General features: G+C 40.6%; 1 protein-coding gene across 1 annotated transcript in view; it reads left to right on the forward strand.

Moving 5' to 3' along the window:
• Positions 1-18,976, forward strand: part of LOC137323597 (actin-related protein 3) — a 67,171-nt gene that overhangs the window by 24,594 nt on the left and 23,601 nt on the right. The window contains exons 3-6 of the mRNA XM_067987271.1: positions 2,229-2,353; positions 3,932-4,042; positions 4,789-4,884; positions 12,600-12,707. Of these exons, the coding sequence (XP_067843372.1) occupies positions 2,229-2,353; positions 3,932-4,042; positions 4,789-4,884; positions 12,600-12,707 (440 nt within the window). The remainder of the gene's footprint in view (positions 1-2,228; positions 2,354-3,931; positions 4,043-4,788; positions 4,885-12,599; positions 12,708-18,976) is intronic.

The raw sequence follows: 18,976 nt of genomic DNA on the forward strand, positions 1-18,976 counted from the left end.
AGTTATGACACAGTTACAAGTTGAGTCTTGCTGTATATATATTCTCTTGGATAATACAGTGCTGGCCACTGTAAGCAGTATGCATGTCTTGCATTTAGAGGTATGCCTGTACTATCTGTATATCTAACTATATGATAGCAAAACCCAGGGTGATCTGAATTGGATATTTGTCTTTCGCACGTGTGTTTCTTCAATCTCCTCAAAGACAGACCAAGGAAACACTTGGTAAGATGAAACCAGATATAAATTAACTGCTTTATTTCACAGCACTGTACGGAGCAACAGTAGTAATTTGATTTGCTTTTTCAATCAGTGCAGCTAGTCTTCACATAATACAAAATGAATAAGCTATAATTCCACCCCTCCCCCCCCCCCCCCCCCCCCCCCCCCTCATCTGCAGATCATCTTGACTTAAATAAAATAATATCTAGCAACTCCCCTGCATTCTAACCTTCTTCCAGCCTTAGTTGGGCATGACTACTTCTGCCACATTCTGTTTTAAAGAACTCAACTGACTGCCTGTGCTTGTCTCTATCTCTAATTTTGCATCTTCCTCTAATCAAAGCCAAAAGGGACCATAGACTTACCAACACAGTGGGTGTGAAGTAGCTCGTCGAGATAGGTTAACAAATTGCTTGTTATTTACGATCTAAAGGGAAACTATATTAAAGCTTGACACATTAGCATTTTAACTATCTATCGTCTGCTTTATTTTTAACCTATTTTGTTAAAACACAATATCTTTGTGGAAAAAGGATTTTAAAAAATCCTTAAAAGTGGCACACAACCATGACCTTCTACTACATATTTGTGTCATATACAGAATAGCATGCTACAGTGTTACATAACTAATGACTTATGCCTATATCTATCTATATAACTTTTAGTCCCACTTTCTGCCACATAATTATTGGAGGGTAAATTAATTATAATGGTGCTGAAGGTGGCAGTGACATTTTTTTCAGCTCTCTGATGGATTGCTGTTTTTTTTTGAGGTGCGCTCAGTTGCTGTAGCGCTACTTTAAGATGTGAATATTTCAAACCTTGCAAGTTAATTGACCTTGCAGAAAATTGTTTCACTCTACATGTAAATCATTTAAGCAGCAAATTATAATCCATTTTAGTTCTTCAAATGTTGAATTCATTTGTGTGTGATTCACAATCATGACCACTAGTTTAACGGTTGACAACATAAGGTATGATATGCCTTAGTTTTTGCCTATTATATACTGCAGCAATCCTAACAATGAAAGATATGCACATGCTTCATAAAAATGTCTAAATATTGGAATTCAGAGAATTGGCAGGCAGGTCCTATAGCTATTCAACACTTAATGTAGCAAAACCTTTTTAAGCTTTATCTGTTCAAGGAGATAAGAACTCATTTGACTTTTTAAATTGTCTAATAAGGTTGTAAATACTCAGACCAGTTTTTCTTCTCCCCTCCACCATACTGAAAAACAAAGGTGAATGAAATTTAACACCATAATATATTACTTTGTGCCTGGAATGACTTAAATATCAAAAATGAACAAAATGTCAGTTTGAGCAGATCACTCAGCTTCTGTAAAGAGAAAAGACAGGTTATTGATATTTCGAATCCTTTCATCTGAATCCTTTTTCAGCATTTGCAGTTTTTACATATTTTATTCATGTCAATGTTATGTTCAATAGTTTTTAAAAGCTAAAGTTTATCATGTTTCTTCCACTGTTTTAAGTGTCATAAATTTTTAATTCTAGTGTAACTTCTTTAATAAAACTACAATACAAACCTGGATCACATTTGGGCTAGTTTTATTTTGGTATGATTTACCTTAAACCAGTTCTGCATTTGTGCTTTTATCTCTCCAAAAGGCCTAAATGGAATATTAGTGCAAAGTATAAAAGAATTTGAAAGCTGTACTCAGCAGATTTGAAGCTGTATTTGAAGTAGGCTTTCAAGAAGGTTGCTAATCAATGCAAAGTTGAATTTGTACAGCTTCTGCTATATGATGTATATATGCATTAGGTACATCTTTATACAAAATGTTAGTAAAAAATGTACAATGATTTGTAAGTCGTGTAAAATTATATGCATCATTGAATCAGGGAAAACATTATTTGCTCCATATTTTTTAAATGTGTACTTTGGAAGTGAGAAACATTGATGTGACTGCTTTCTGTGTATTTTCTTGTGCAGAAACTGTTGCTGTTTGTTTACTTTTTGTTTTCCTCCACTATACCCTAAGGTATTGCTATCAAAGAGTCTGCAAAGGTTGGTGACCAAGCACAAAGGAGGGTGATGAAAGGAGTTGATGATTTGGATTTCTTCATAGGTGATGAAGCAATAGACAAACCTACTTATGCAACAAAGGTAAGTTTAGTAGTTACATATACCTGATACCAATTAACACAGTTATTATGCCATAGGAGTGATGTCCCATTATGGTGAAAATAAATAGCTGAAATGTAATCTCAATGATTGCTGCAGTAAACTAATTGTAAGCAATATTTTTTCATGTGTTTGTGTGTGTGTGTTTCCTGTACTTTAAGATTTTTTTTTTCCCAAATATATTTACATACTTCCCTTTTTAAAAGCTATTTTGGGTTCCGCTTCTATTGTTTCTGGTACGGCATTTTGTGTCCTAACAACTGTTTACATTTAAAAAAAATTCTCCTAACCTTTTCTTTCATTTGGTCATGGTCTTCCATTTATGGTCACCGGTACCAACATATATGGCACAGCTTGATACAAAATAAAGCTCCTTCTACTCTACCCAATAAAGTGCCTGAGCCCCAATCTCAGAATATCACCCTTTACTGCACCACAATGGCATTTTCTTTTCTATTTCCCAAGCCAACCATTCTTAGTGACATTGCTGAAATAGGGGCAGCTTTGTGCTGCTTTATCCACTAGAAACTGGATTATGGCTGCCCAAAAATATTTCACATATGCCACTTACAGAAGAGACTATCTCTCTGGGTTGAATTTGAATTCTGGTCCCAGAGGTGAAAGTTATGTCTGATCCACTGTACCACTCAGTTTTCTGTGTCTAAACAATATAAATAACATGCCAGCTTTCTCTGCACTGTAAATTAAAGTATTATTTTCCCAGTAATCAATGGTAGAGTATCAGACAATCATTAGTCCTTCAGTACTGATAGCATTATGCATAACTTATTTGAAGTGAATAGTATTAGTGTTTGCCATGATATTGACCACTAGCAGGAAACTGGAAACTTTATACAATTTCCTTTACAAACTCTACAGTATATTTTGACGAGAGAATACCTGATGAAGTTTGAATGATCTCATCTTGGGATTCAGATAGTTATACAGTTGTACTCTGTTAATGAAGTAATTTGCTCCTCTCATTGAGATTATAGTCTTGTAATCACTCAAGTAGCAATCCAATATAAAAAAAAATGTGGAGAAGAGCATGGCCAAATTTGACTGTTATGACTAAAATGGCTGCTGTACTATATACCTAGTTTGAGAATAAATTAGGCTTGGTAAACATTTACTTCTCAAATCAATGTATGTAAACAGATTAGAGTAAATTATCATCCATTTGGGAGAGGGGAAGGAGTTCATTTAAAAATTATGCCAGTGACAATTTATACCTTACTTGCCAAAACTTGAAACAATATTTCCATTAAAATAAATGATCATGATCAGTGATGTATTCTCATTCTCACACACCAATGTTTAAGGACACTGAAGGGTAATGCCTTACTGCAGCAACTTTGCTTATGTGAATTCTTCAAAAATAAAAATCACAAATGCACTGGATACTTTGTCTTAAATTAAACCTAAAATGTTACATTTTAAATATCTAACCTTTTTATGGGCCTATACTATTTGAGCTTTAATATAATGCCCAGTTGAAAGGATTCATTTATATTTACAAAATAGCAAAGTATGTATGTTCAAATTTCTTTTCTGCAACAGTGGCCTATTCGCCACGGCATAGTTGAAGACTGGGATCTCATGGAGAGATTTATGGAACAAGTTATCTTCAAATACCTTCGAGCAGAACCAGAAGACCATTATTTCCTTTTGGTAAGTAAAGCTGTGTCACTTGCTGTGCAAATAGTAACTTTAAATGTGAAGCTGGATTTATACAATGTGTTAGAGCTCCAGTATGTTGTACCATAATTGTAAGCTACAGTTCAATTGAAGAGCTATCTATCATTGCATGCTATGGTTGGCTATAGAGAAATAGGTGGAGGCTTTGGAGCACGGTCTCAGCTGAAGAGACTGAAAGTGATGGGAGGTGATCAAAAAAACAAAAGTAATTTCACTTTTTAATTACTGGAACTTTTTTAATGGGGAAAGTCATGGAAGAAAATGACACTTGTGTAATTGTTGAGAAAACTAGATTTCTTTAGGAACTGAGTATTAATGCTGGGGTAAGACTGAAATTCTGCAAGTATGAGTACTGAAATAACCAATTAGTTGATTAGTAACTGATATACTAACATGTTGTTTGATGCTGTGTCAGTCATCTCTATCTCAAGACAAGAACTCAGCCTCAATGGAAAATAACCTTGAGTTGTGTTCCATGTCTGGAATATCCATAGATATTTGTGAAACGAGATGGCAAAATTGATGATCCTAAAAATCTTCTAATCTAGTAACTTTTCTTGAGTTGTTAGTGACAGTATATCACAGAAAGCAACCTTTTCTCTCAGTCCAAGAACTGAAGTAAATTGTGGTAATGCTTTTTGAATTACGTGTACACAAATTACATGAGTACAATACTCAGCTACAGTTTGCTAAAAAGGCTTGAATAATATCTTCAACAGACTGAACCACCATTAAATACTCCAGAAAACAGAGAATATACTGCTGAGATCATGTTCGAATCCTTCAATGTGCCAGGCCTTTACATTGCTGTCCAGGTAAGGTGAAACTTTGCTCCTCTTCTATAATTCAGTGGTTGTTAAGGTGCTAGATGTTTGTGTTACTGTACTATTTCCATGAGATCCTTATGCACTGGGACTCTGCTTTATGAAGTAATCAACTAGAACCAATTCAGTAGACCAAAACGTCATAGCATTTTTTTTTGCCTTTAGTGCACTTTAAGATGGTTAATCAATTATTCAGTGCAAATATTCAATATTTAAAAACTTGCCGCACAGTAATTAATTAGAAAAATTGAAAAATATTTCACTAACCGTGATGCCCACTTTGCTGCTGCCATGTTGGGCGCTGCTTAAGGAACAGGATGACTATGGTTGAAACTTGGATTTGCTGTTCCATGTAGCACAACTATTGATGAGATAGTTTCTCTGCTGTGGGATTTTCTTCCACTGAGTCTTTGCCTCACACTTTGCATTTCCTAATGTCACCGTCTTCCATCTCATTGCACCCAGCAACAGATTAACAGCTGTACCTAGTTCTGTTGTTTGATGCTGTCAGTCATCTCTATCTCTGAGACAAATGCTCAACCTCATTCAGTAGCAATAATGTTTGGATAAGGACATAAGAAATAGGAGCAAGAGTAGGCCATACGGTCCCTCGAGCCTCATCTGCCATTCAATCAGATCATGGCTGATCTTCGACCCCAACTCCACTTTCCTGCCCGATCCCCATATTCCTTGATTCCCTTAAAGTCCAAAAAGCTATCGTCTCAGCCTTGAATATATTCAGTGCCTCAGCATCCACAACCCTCTGGGGTAGAGAATTCCAAAGATTCACAGCCCTCTGCGGGAAGAAATTCCTCCTCATCTCAGTCTTGAATGGCCGACCCCATATCCTTCGACAGTGCCCTCTAGTTTTAGATTCTCTAGCCAGGGTAAAGAATCTCTCAGCCTCTGCCCTGTCAAGCCCCTAATAATCTTATGTTTCAATGAGATTACCTCTCATTCATTCTTCTGAACTTGAGAGAATAGGCCCATTCTACTCAACCTCTCCTCACAGGACAACCCTCTCATCCCAGGAATTAATCTAGTGAACCTTCATTGTACTGTCTCCAAGTCAAGTATATCTTTCCTTAGATAAGGAGACCAAAACCCCAGGTGAGGTCTCGCTAAAGCTGTAGTAAGACGTCCTTACTCTTGTACTCCAACCCCCTTGCAATAAAGGCCAACGTGCCATTTGCTTTCCTAATTGCCTGCTGTACCCACATACTAACTTTTTGTGTTTCTTGTACGAGGACACCCAAGTTTCTTTGAATACTTAACATTTAATAGTTTCTCACCATTTAAAAAATATTCTGTGTTTCTATTCTTCTTAGCAAAGTGAATAACCTCACATTTCCCCCCATTATACTCCATCTGCCACCTTAGAGTCATAGAGTTATACAGCACGGAGAGAGGCCCTTCGGCCCATCGTGTCCGCGCCGGCCATCAGCCCTGTCTACTCTAATCCCATATTCCAGCATTTGGTCCGTAGCCTTGTATGCTATGGCATTTCAAGTGCTCATCCAAATGCTTCTTGAATGTTGTGAGGGTTCCTGCCTCCACAACCCTTTCAGGCAGTGAGTTCCAGACTCCAACCACCCTCTGGGTGAAAAAGTTCTTTCTCAAATCCCCTCTAAACCTCCCGCCTTTTACCTTGAATCTATGTCCCCTTGTTATAGAACCCTCAACGAAGGGAAAAAGCTCCTTAGTATCCATCCTATCTGTGCCCCTCATAATTTTGTAAACCTCAATCATGTCCCCCCTCAGCCTCCTCTGCTCCAAGGAAAACAAACCCAATCTTCCCAGTCTCTCTTCATAGCTGAAGCGCTCCAGCCCTGGTAACATCCTGGTGAATCTCCTCTGCACCCTCTCCAAAGCGATCACATCCTTCCTGTAGTGTGGCGACCAGAACTGCACACAGTACTCCAGCTGTGGCTTAACCAGTGTTTTATACAGCTCCATCATAACCTCCTTGCTCTTATATTCTATGCCTTGGCTAATAAAGGCAAGTATCCCATATGCCTTCTTTACCACCTTATCTACCTGTTCCGCTGCCTTCAGGGATCTGTGAACTTGCACACCAAGATCCCTCTGACCCGCCTAGGGTCCTCCCATTCATTGTGTATTCCCTTGCCTTGTTAGTCCCTCCAAAGTGCATCAACTCGCACTTTTCCGGGATAAATTCCATTTGCCACTGTTCCGCCCATCTGACCAACCCATCTATATCGTCCTGCAGACTGAGGCTATCCTCCTCGCTATTTACCACCCGACCAATTTTTGTATCATCAGCGAACTTACTGATCATACCTTTTATATTCATATCCAAGTCATTAATGTAGACCACAAACAGCAAGGGACCCAGCACCGATCCCTGTGGTACCCCACTGGCCACAGGCTTCCAGTCACAAAAACAACCTTCGACCATCACCCTCTGCCTTCTGCCACTAAGCCAGTTTTGTATCCAAAGTGCCAAGGCACCCTGGATTCCATGGGCTCGTACCTTCTTGACCAGTCTCCTGTGGGGGACTTTATCGAAGGCCTTACTGAAATCCATGTATACCACATCCACTGCGTTACCCTCATCCACACGCCTGGTCACCCCCTCAAAAAATTCAATCAAATTAGTCAGACATGATCTTCCCTTGACAAAGCCATGTTGACTATCCCTGATTAATCCTTGCTTCTCCAAGTGGAGACTAATTTTGTCCTTCAGAATTTTTTCCAATAATTTTCCTACCACTGATGTTAGGCTCACTGGCCTGTAGTTCCCCGGTTTTTCCCTACTCCCCTTCTTGAATAATGGTATTACATTAGCTGTTCTCCAGTCCTCTGGCACATCCCCTGTGGCCAGAGAGGTTCTGAATATATGTGTCAGAGCCCCCGCAATCTCCTCCTTTGCCTCACACAGTAGCCTGGGATACATTTTGTCCGGGCCTGGGGATTTATCCATTTTTAGGCCTGCTAAAACCGCCAATACCTCCTCCCGGTCGATGTTAATATGTTCGAGTATATCACAGTCCCCCTGCCGTATTTCTATGTCTACATCGTCCTTCTCCATAGTGAAAACAGATGCAAAAAATTCATTTAGAACCCCTCCTACATCTGCCGGCTCCACACACACATTGCCATTTTTGTCCCTAATGGGCCCTATTTTTTCCCGAGTCATCCTCTTACCCTTAATATACTTATAAAACATCTTAGGATTTTCCTTTATTTTGCTCGCCAGTGTTATTTCATGGCCCCTCCTTGATCTCCTAATTTCTTTTTTAAGTATCCCCCTGCACTTTTTGTACTCCTCTAGGGCTTCCTCCGTCTTTAGCCTTTTGTCTCTGCCAAAAGCCCTCCTTTTTTTCCTAATCCATTCTCGTATATCCCCTGACATCCAAGGTTCCCTGGAGTTCTTGGAACCACCCTTTACCTTTACGGGAACATGTTGCCATTGTATGGTCTCAATCTCCCTTCTGAAAGACTCCCTTTGCTCCGATGCGGATTTTCCTACAAGCAGCTGATCCCAGTCCATTTTGGCCAGATCCTGCCTTATCCTATTAAAATCGGCCTTCCCCCAATTTAGAACCTTTATTTCCGGCCCCTCCCTGTCCTTTTCCATGACCACCTTAAATCTCACCGAATTATGGTCACTGTCACCAAAGTGCTCACCTACTAGCACTTCTTCCACTTGGCCGGCCACATTCCCTAGAATTAGGTCCAGTACCGCCCCCTCTCTTGTAGGACTTTCTACATGCTGGCTCAAAAAGCTCTCCTGGATGCACGTTAAGAATTTTGTACCCTCTAAGCCTTTTACACTCTGAGTATCCCAGTTAATATTGGGGAAGTTGAAATCCCCCACTATTATTATTACCCTATTATTTGCACAATTTTCTGAGATTTGCCTACATATCTGTTCCTCTATCTCCTCCTGACTGTTTGGGGGCCTATAGTACACTCCCATCAAAGTGCTTGCCCCCTTTTTGTTTTTAAGCTCCACCCATATGGCCTCATTAGAGGAACCTGCTAATATATCATCCCTCCTTATGGCAGTAATTGATTCTTTAATTAATATTGCGACCCCCCCTCCTCTTATACCTCCCCCTCTGTCTCGCCTGAAGATTCTGTACCCCGGAATATTGAGCTGCCAGTCTTGCCCCTCCCTCAACCATGTCTCTGTGACAGCAACAATATCATACTCCCATGTGTTTATCAACACCTTCAGTTCATCCACCTTATTCGCAAGACTCCTTGCATTAAAATAGATGCCATCCAGCCTTGCCCTCACATATTTGCCCTGTCTTCCAAGCTGACTTGTTTTTTTCTCTATATTTGGCTGCACATTACCCCCTATTGTAGCTCCACTCTGTATCCCATCCCCCTGCCAAGTTAGTTTAAACCCCCCCCCAACAGTGCTAGCAAACCTCCCCGCAAGGATATTTGTCCCGCTCTGGTTCAGGTGCAACCCGTCCGACTTGTACAAGTCCCACCTTCCCCAGAAGCAGGCCCAGTGATCCAGGAAACTGAAACCCTCCCTCCTGCACCAACTCTTTAGCCACGCATTCATCTGTTCTATCCTCCTATTTCTATACTCACTAGCCTGTGGCACTGGGAGTAATCCAGAGATTACAACCTTTGAGGTCCTGCTCTTTAATCTGCTACCTAGCTCCCTAAATTCTTGATGCAGGACCTCATCTCCCTTCCTACCTATGTCGTTGGTCCCAATGTGGACCACGACCTCTGCCTGCTCACCCTCCCCCTTGAGAATGCCCTGTAGCCGCTCAGTGACATCCATGACCCTGGCACCAGGGAGGCAACAAACCATCCTGGAGTCACGTTTACGGCCACAGAAACGCCTGTCTGTTCCCCTTCTTGCCCACTCACTTGATCTGTCCATATTCCTATGTAGACTCTGTGTCCTCCTCACAGCTTATTTTCCCACCTAGCTTTGTATCAACAAATTTGTATACGTTACACTCGGTCCCTTCATCTAAGTCATTAATATAGATTGTAAATAGCTGAGGTCCAAGCAACGATCCTTGTGTCACCCCACTAGTTACAGCCTGCCAACCTAAGAATGACCTGATTATCTCTACTCTCTGCTTTCTATCCTTTAACCAATCCTCTATCCATGCTAATTTATTATCCCTAACCCCATGAGCCCGTACCTTGTGTAACAATCTTTTATGTGGCACCTTATTGAATGCCTTTTGAAAATCCAAATATACTACATCCACTTATTCCCCTTTATCTGCTAGTTACATCCTCAAAAAAGTCAAATAAATTTGTCAAACATAATTTCCCTTTCATAAAACCATGTTGACTCTGCCTAATCATATTATGATTTTCTAAGTGCCCTGTTACCGCTTCCTTAATAATGGATTCCAGCATTTTCCTGACAACTGATATCAGGCTAACTGGCCTGTAGTTCCCTGTTTTCTCTCTCCCTTCTTCAATAGCGGGGTAACATTTGCTACCTTCCACCCACTGGGACCGTTCCAGAATCTAGAGAATTTTAGAAGATCATAACCAATGCATCCGCTATCTCTGCAAGGATGTAGGCCATCAGGTCCAGGGCATTTGTCAGATTTTAGTCCCATTAGCTTGTCCAGTACTTTTTCTCTAGTGATATTAATTGTTCTAAGTTCCTTAGTCTCATTTACCCCTTGGTTCCCCACTATTTTGGTATACTTTTTGTGTCTTCTACAGTGACGATAGATACAAAATATTTGTTTAACACATCTGCCATTTCCTGATTTTCCCATTATAATTTCTCCTGTCTCAGCCTCTAAGGGACCAATGTTTACTTTTGTTACTCTCTTTTTACCACTTTCAACAATTGCTGAGAAATTACATAAGGAATGCTGTTCCATGCCAATGAGGTCCTTCAGATTAATGGCTTTCGTTCCTTCATCAGACTTATTTCCTTATTCGCCATCTTGAAGAGGAATGAAATCAGTTGCTGCTTGTAGTTCCTGTTATAATTCACCAGTAAATTCTGATCAATAGGCTCTTCTATCAGTGGAGCTATGTTGGGAGGAAAAAATAAATTCCTGGCGTCTCTTTTGTGAAAGGACTCCTCTGCAGAGTCTGCTGAGCTGCTAGCCATGATCTAGATGGCCTTGGTGTCAAGTTTCTGCAACCACAAGTGATTCTTCTTGCATGATAAAAATTGAGAAGAAATACATGTGAATTACTTGGCATTTATCCACTGCCTTATAGTCATTAGAAAGAGTTGGGGTTAGGATTCTTGAAACATAAAGGCTTGACCCTTTTCCACATTATGCATTTAGCTGTGTTGCTGCTTGCTAGGATTGGGAGATGATCCTCTGATTGTCCTCTAGCATAGTCAACAATGCACATGCAGCAAGTATCTTGCTGGGTAAGCATTTTTTTAGAATAGGCTTGATAAGCATTTTTTAGAATAGGCTTGACTTAACATGGTTGTAGATTTGTCTTGATTATTTTCTTAAAATTTTCTCTGAAGGTATCCACAATGCAGGTGTTGCTTCTCCCTGCAATAGACAGCTGCCTTACACTGTTTTTCTTTTTTCCTCATTGCAGCCATCCTGAGCTCTGGGCTTGCATTCGTTGCTCTGTTGAACTCCAATGCTTTCTTCTGTAGAGTAAGGCCACTAATAGGTGTCATTTCCCTGTTGCTCTGCAAAACCAGAGCAAGAGTACTTCACCCAGCTTAGCATATTGAGCAGGCATTTACAGTTTCCTCTTAACTATTGCTTCCTTCAAGGCAACTGGATTTCACAGTTCCTCTATTTTATGTGTTTGTTTCTATTTCCAATCTCATGTACTTCTCCAATAGCATTGCTCAATCTGAAATTCCTCACTTCCTTCTCCAAAACCTGAGGCTGAGGCCCAAGCACTGATCCTTGCGACACCCCACTAGTTATAGCCTGCCAACTTGAAAATAACCCGTATTGGAGTATTGTGTTCAATCCTGGGCACCACACTTTAGGAAGGATGTCAAGGCCTTAGCGAGGGTACAGAAGAGATTTACTAGAATGGTACCAGGGATGAGGGACTTCAGTTATGTGGCGAGATTGGGGAAGCTGGGGCTGTTCTCCTTAAAACAGAGACGGTTATGAGGAGATTTGATAGAGGCATTCAAAATCATGAATGGTTTGATAGAAGAGAAACTATTTCCAGTGGCAGAAGGGTCGGTAACCAGAGAACACAGATTTAAGGTGATTGGCAAAAGAAGCAGAGGCAACATGAGTAAACATTTTTTTACACAGTGACTTGTTATGATCTGGAATGCACTGCCTGAAAGGGTGGTGAAAGCAGACTCAATAGTAACTTTCAAAAGGGAATTGGATAAATACTTGGAAGGAAAAAAATTACAGGGCTATGGGGAAAGAGCAGGGGAATGGGTCTAATTGGATAGCTTTTTCAAAGAGTAGGCCAAATGGCCACCTCCTGTGCTGTACCTACTAGGATACTATGAATTGTATCTGGATAACTTCCTGAAGATTAGGTGGGTTGTTCAAATTTTAAAAAGTACTAAATTCATTTTATTCATGCATGAACAATGAAAATCTAAACTGCTATTTTGTATACTATTTAAAAGAACATAGCCTATGCTAAGTCCTTGCAGCACTGTATTGATCGTACCTTTAAACAGTGTTAGTGTGAACTGCAGCACAATTCTCTATAAATATCCTTTATTTAGGATTGAAACACAACCCTTTAGCTTTTTGGTTTGTCTTCAGGCTGTCCTTGCCTTAGCTGCCTCATGGACATCTCGACAAGTTGGAGAGCGAACACTGACTGGAACAGTTATAGACAGTGGGGATGGTGTCACTCACGTCATTCCAGTGGTAAGTGTTTTTCGAAATGCATCAAAGTCTGCCTTCATTCTACAAAATGATATAGGTGGTCTGATGTTCAGCTCTGTATTTGAACAGAAAAACTAGCTGTTTTTTGCACAGTACTTTCTAACTAAATTTTAATGGCTTCCTCCAATGGCTGAAAGCCATTCAGACTATTGAGATTCAAGTTCAATACTTGATCAGTCTGGCTTAGCTGAACTGATCTTAACTGGGACATTAGTGGGAGTACTGTCGTTAGCCTCAGTATTCTTAAATTATAAGGCAGAGAAAATTCTCTTCGGAGCATCTTTTCCACAACTTGGAGATTTGATATTTATCGGTACTGTTAGAGACCCATCGGGCCTGTATTTGTATACTTACTTTGAAGTCTCAAGTATTAGCCAATGTCTAGCTGAGATTGGAAGGGGGCATGTAAGGAGAGAGCTGAAGAACAAAGAAAATTATCCTGATCAATTTTCCATGAGACTGGTAGACAAGTTCCCTCCTGCTGTGGAGTGGATGTGCTCAATGGATTCCTTATGTTTTTGCACTCCAGTGCTGCTGCTGTTAGATGTTTACAGAGCTCCAGTAAAGGATAAGATTTCTAAAAGTTTAAAAAGGCATGTAGTACTTAGATGTGTTCCCCTTTTAACATATGGATTTTCAAACTGAGGTCCATAAAGTAATTAGATTTATCTCCATTTGAGAGCCAGGCATACCATGTGCTGTGAGCATAGTGTCTTGAGAATTTGTTTACAGTTACCTGGCAAGTCATATTTGTTACTGCATCAAAATATTTTCTGCCGTGAGAGCACTGTTTTCAGTTAGGCAGTTGATATTGTCTTTCGGAAGTTAGGACAGGGGTCCCTGGCTCATGTCAGTGTTTGAAGGGGGATGCTTCACACAGAAAAGTTTGAAAATCACTGTTTTAACATAAAAAAGCAACCCACTAAAAAAACCTGAAGTGGTTGAACTGATGATTAATCTAGCAAATGTGTCTTGGAGAGTTAAATAATATGACTGACGGTGCACTTTCAACTCGTAATGAGCACGTGCTCCCTGCTCGCCATAATGGAGGCTTAAAAGGCCTTTTAGCGCCTGAAAAACGAGCACAGTATGGTCAAATTTCTAGGCCGTTATTCCTTTTATTTTTAAAATCTAATTTTGTTAAGATTATGTTTCTCTTTGACTTCATCACACATTACCCAGCTGACTGTTGTATAGTTTGATTATAAAGCTTGTGTTCCATTCAGTTGACTAATTGGAGAATCTGTTTTCCACAATGTTAATGTTACCAAAATGTGTCCTCAGCTTTTATTTCTTCCATGCTACTTGAAGGGGAGAATAGTTACCATAAATGGTATTGACAAGTAAAATATTACTGTTCCGAGAACTACTGTAGGCTGCTTTTCTGGTGGGAGTGATGTAATTTCCTGTGGTTTGAAGGACAGTTGATCTCACAAAACCGACCCAGCAAATCCATTTGTTACATTTGCCATGGTCCGTGATCAACTTAAAGCCTGTTAAAGTAAATTTTGCAATTTTGACAGCAAAGGAATTTGTGAAGATGACTGAGCAGTACTTATTCTGATATGTCTTTAGCTGTCATAGTATTTTACAGTTTTTTTGTAGCTAATCACCCTCCCAAGAAAATTAATTTAACAGGAGTAAAATTTATAATTTGCAGTTTGTCTCGTAGACTCGACCGATAAAACTGGCATTTTTTTCCCCTTTTATGGAAGGGGAATTTATTTTTGCCGCCAATACATGCACCCATGCAAAACCTTCAAAGGTCAAATGCAAATCTTTTATTAACTAGTTTATCTCTGTGATTTTTCTCTCAAAAAAAATTATCTCTCTGTATCTTTAGTCTTGTTCTTGGTATGGAACCACAAGCCCAACCAATTCTCGTGCATTTGGGAGCTACTGCAATGTCTGATAGCCAGGGTTAGGAGGGAGTGCGAAAGCTTAGGTTGGGCTCAAGCCTGCGACTCAGAAACTTGGAACTGTTGATACCAAACGGCCACAAGGGTTGGGGGGAAAGAAACAGGAACCCTCAATCATTTTATATACAGATCTCCTTTGGAGTTGCTTGAGGTGAAAAATTTGAAAAAAATTGAGGACGTGATGCAAATTGCGTTTGTTATAAATGTGTTTTTCTCGTTTCTCTTTATATCTTGTTTATTACCTTGCGTCCTTTGTTTTGTGGGTTTCTTTAGCTTTCGTTCCTATTGAATTGATTTTTTTGATTTGCTACCTTGAGTTTTATATAAAAAAAATATTTTGTTTTATTAAACAGAGAAACATAGAAAATAGGAGCAAGAGTAGGCCATTCGGCCCTTCGGGCCTGCTCCGCCATTCAAAATGACTATGGCTGATCGTCTAACTCACTACCCTGTTACTGCTTTTTCCCCATATCCCTTGATCCCTTTAGCATTAAGAAATATATCTATCTCCTTTTTGAATACATCTAATGACTTGGCTTCCACTGCCTTCTGTGGTAGAGAATTCCACAGGTTCACCACCCTCCGATTGAAGAAATTTCTCCTCATCTCGGTTCTAAATGGCATACCCCGTATCCTGAGACTGTAACCCCTGGTTCTGGACTCCCCAGCCATCGGGAAAATCCTCCCTGCATCTAGTCTGTCTAGTCCTGTTAGAATTTTATATGTTTCGATGAGATCACCTCTCATTCTTCTAAACTCGAGTGAATATAGGCCTAGTCGACCCTATCTCTCCTCATAGGCCAGTCCTGCCATCCCAGGAATCAGTCTGGTAAGCCTTTGTTGCACTCCCTCCATGGCAAGGACATCCTTCCTCAGATAAGGAGACCAAAACTGCACACAATACTCCAGATGTGGTCTCACCAAGGCCCTGTATAACTGCAGTAAGACATCCCTGCTCCTGTTCTCAAATCCTCTTGCAACGAAGGCCAACATACCATTCGCCTTCCTAACTGCTTGCTGCACCTGAATGCTTGCTTTCAGCAACTGGTGTACAAGGACACCCAGGTCTCGTTGCACCTCCCCCTTTCCCAATCTATCACCATTCAGATAATCTGCCTTTGTGTTTACAACCAAAGTGGATAACCTCCCATTTATCCACGTTATACTGCATCTGCCATGTTCTTGTGCACTCACTCAACTTGTCTAAATCACATTGGATCCTCTTTGCATCCTCCTCACAGCTCACATTCCACCCCAGCTTTGTGTCGTCTGCAAACTTGGAAATGTTACATTTAGTTCCCTCATCCAAATCATTGATATATATTGTGAATAGCTGGGGCCCAAGCACTGATCCCTGCGGTACCCCACTAGTCACTGCCAGCCGCCCAGAAGAAGACCCGTTTATTCCTACTCTCTTTCCTGTCTGTTAACCAATTCTCAATCCATGCCAGTATATTCCCCCCAATCCCATGTGCTTTAATTTTGCACACTAACCTCTCGTGTGGGACCTTATCAAAAACCTTCTGAAAATCCAAATACACCACATCCACTGCTTCTCCCCTATCTATTCTACTAGTTACATCCTCAAAAAACTCCAGTAGATTGTTAAGCATGATTTCCCTTTCATAAACCCATGCTGACTTTGTCCAATCCTGTTAATGCCCTCCAAGTGTTCTGTTATCACATCTTTTATAATATACTCTAGCATTTCCCCCACTAATGTTAGGCTAACTGGTCTGTAATTCCCTTTTTTTTTTCTCTCCCTCTTTTAAATAGCGGGGTCACATTTGCCACCCTTCAATCTGTAGGAACTGTTCCAGAGTCTATAGAATTTTGGAAGATGATCACCAATGCATCCACTATTTCCAGGGCCACTTCCTTTAGTACTCTGGGATGTAGATTATCAGGCCCTGGGGATTTGTCTGCCTTTATCCCCATTAATTTCCCGAGCACTATTTTTTACTAATACTGTTTTCCTTCAGTTCCTCTCACTAGACCCTTGGTTCCCAAACATTTCTGGGAGGTTATTTGTGTCCTCCTTTTTAAAGACAGAAGCAAAATATGTGTTTAATTGTTCTGCCATTTCTTTGTTCCCCATTATAATTTCCCCCATTCCTGACTAAGGGAACTACATTTGTCTTCACTAATCTTTTTCTCTTGACATAATTATAGAAGCTTTTACAGTCAGTTTTTATGTTCCCTGCTAGTTTACTCTCATACACTCTTTTTCCCCTCTTAATCAATCTTTGTTCTCCTTTGCTGAATTCTGAACTGCTCCCAATCCTCAGGCTTGCCACTTTTTCTGGCGATTTTATATGTCTCCTCTTTGGATGTAACACTATCCTGAATTTCTTTTGTAAGCCACGGTTGAGCCACTTTTCCTGTTTTATTTTTGCACCAGACAGTAGTGAGTAATTGTTGTAATTCCTGCACACGTTCTTTAAATATTAGCCATTACCTATCCACAGTCATCCTTTTTAGTAAAGTTCCCCAATCTATCATAGCCAACTCACACCTCATACTTTTGTAATTTCCTTTATTTAGATTCAGGACCCTAGTTTCACATTCAACTACTTCACTCTCCATCTTAATGAGCAATTCTATCATGTTATGGCTGCTCTTTCCTAAGGGACCCGCACAACAAGATTGTTAATTAATCCTTTCTCATTGCACAATACCCAGTCTAGGATCGCCTGTTCTCTAGTTGGTTCCTCAACGTATTGGTCTAGAAAACCATCACGCACACACTCCAGGAATCCCTCCCCCACAGTATTATTGCTAATTCATCGTCACTGGATCAAAATCCTGGAACTCCCTTCCTAACAGCACTGTAGGAGAACCTTCACCACACGGACTGCAGCGGTTCAAGAAGGCGGCTCACCACCACCTTCTCAAGGGCAATTAGGGATGGGCAATAAATGCTGGCCTCGCTAGTGACACCCACATCCCATGAACGAATATTAAAAAAAATTTGGTTTGACCAATCTATATGTAGATTAAAGTCACCCATGATTATAGTTGTACTTTTCTTGCATGCGTCTCTAATTTCCTGTTCAATGCCCTCCCCTACATCTCCACTACTGTTTCGGGGCCTTTAGACAACCCCCACCAATGTTTTCTGCCCCTTGGTGTTTCTTAGCTCCACCCATACAGATTCCACATTGTGATTTTCTGAGCCAATATCCTTCCTCACTATTGCATTGATTTCCTCCTTTACTAACAATGCTACCCCACCTCCTTTCCCTTTAAGTTTATTTTGTTTTTCTCCACTTTTGTAAGAGTAGGGAGAGCAGTGAGTGCTGGTACCAGGGGGAGTGAAGAGAGCAGCAGGAGCTATTATGCAGAGGGGTAGGGAGAACAGTGGGAGCTCAGTTATGGCGATAGGGGCTGACATTGAGGAGGAAGAGACCAGTAGCGGCTAGCACTAAAAGGATGAGAGTGGGAAGAGCAGCACAAGTTGATGAAGGGAGAACAGCAGAAGCTGGAACTCTGGGAGCAGAGCAGTGGAAGCTAATACTGAGGGGGAAGAGCAGCAGCAGCTGACACGAGTGCATGTGAAGGGCATCGGAGCGTAACGTTGAGGGGTATGAATAATGAGAGCAGCGAGATCTAACACACTGCGGGAGATGAAGAGAACACCAGGAGTTGGCACTGAGGCGATGACTGGGCATTCATGATAGAGGGAGAGAAAGAGAGCAACAGGAGCTGGCATAGGTGGGGTGTGCAAAAAGCAACCTGGCTGGAAATAAACTGAAGAGGGAGTAGTGAATAAAATAAGTGCGGAAAGAATGAAAAGAGGAACGATAGTTCCTCTTCCAGTGTCTAACAAGACCACTGATTTGGATGCTGGCCAGAGTTAAGAATTTTTTTTGTAAGGATATACCCAGTATTGATGAAGTAAATGTCAATGATTTTTGATTGGTTTCTGCGAAATGGAAGCCCATTATTGTGGCATTGCTTTTCAATCCAATCATTTCTTACAAGCGATCAATTGGTAAATATTCACATATCCTGTTTTAAGTCCCGCCTCTTCTCAGAAAAAGTAAGACGTTGAGTTTTTCATTATTTTGCGTGCTCATTCCAAAATGCACATTGACTTTAGGTATTTGTCTCTTGACTGGTTTTATAAATTTTAAAAAACATTTGAATTATCCCCCTGCTCCTCTTTTTGCCAACCTTCCACCCCCTCCCCCCTCTCCAAACTTTCCTCCCAAAAACAAGAGAATTAGTAAGTAATTCACTTGGGTTGTGGAAGTGGGGTACTGGAATCCAACAAGGAGGCTGAGTATCACACTGGGAGCCCAGCTGATTGAGGGGGAGCCCAGCTGCTGA

This window comes from Heptranchias perlo, chromosome 7 (assembly GCF_035084215.1).
Source record: "Heptranchias perlo isolate sHepPer1 chromosome 7, sHepPer1.hap1, whole genome shotgun sequence".
NCBI lineage: Eukaryota > Metazoa > Chordata > Chondrichthyes > Hexanchiformes > Hexanchidae > Heptranchias > Heptranchias perlo.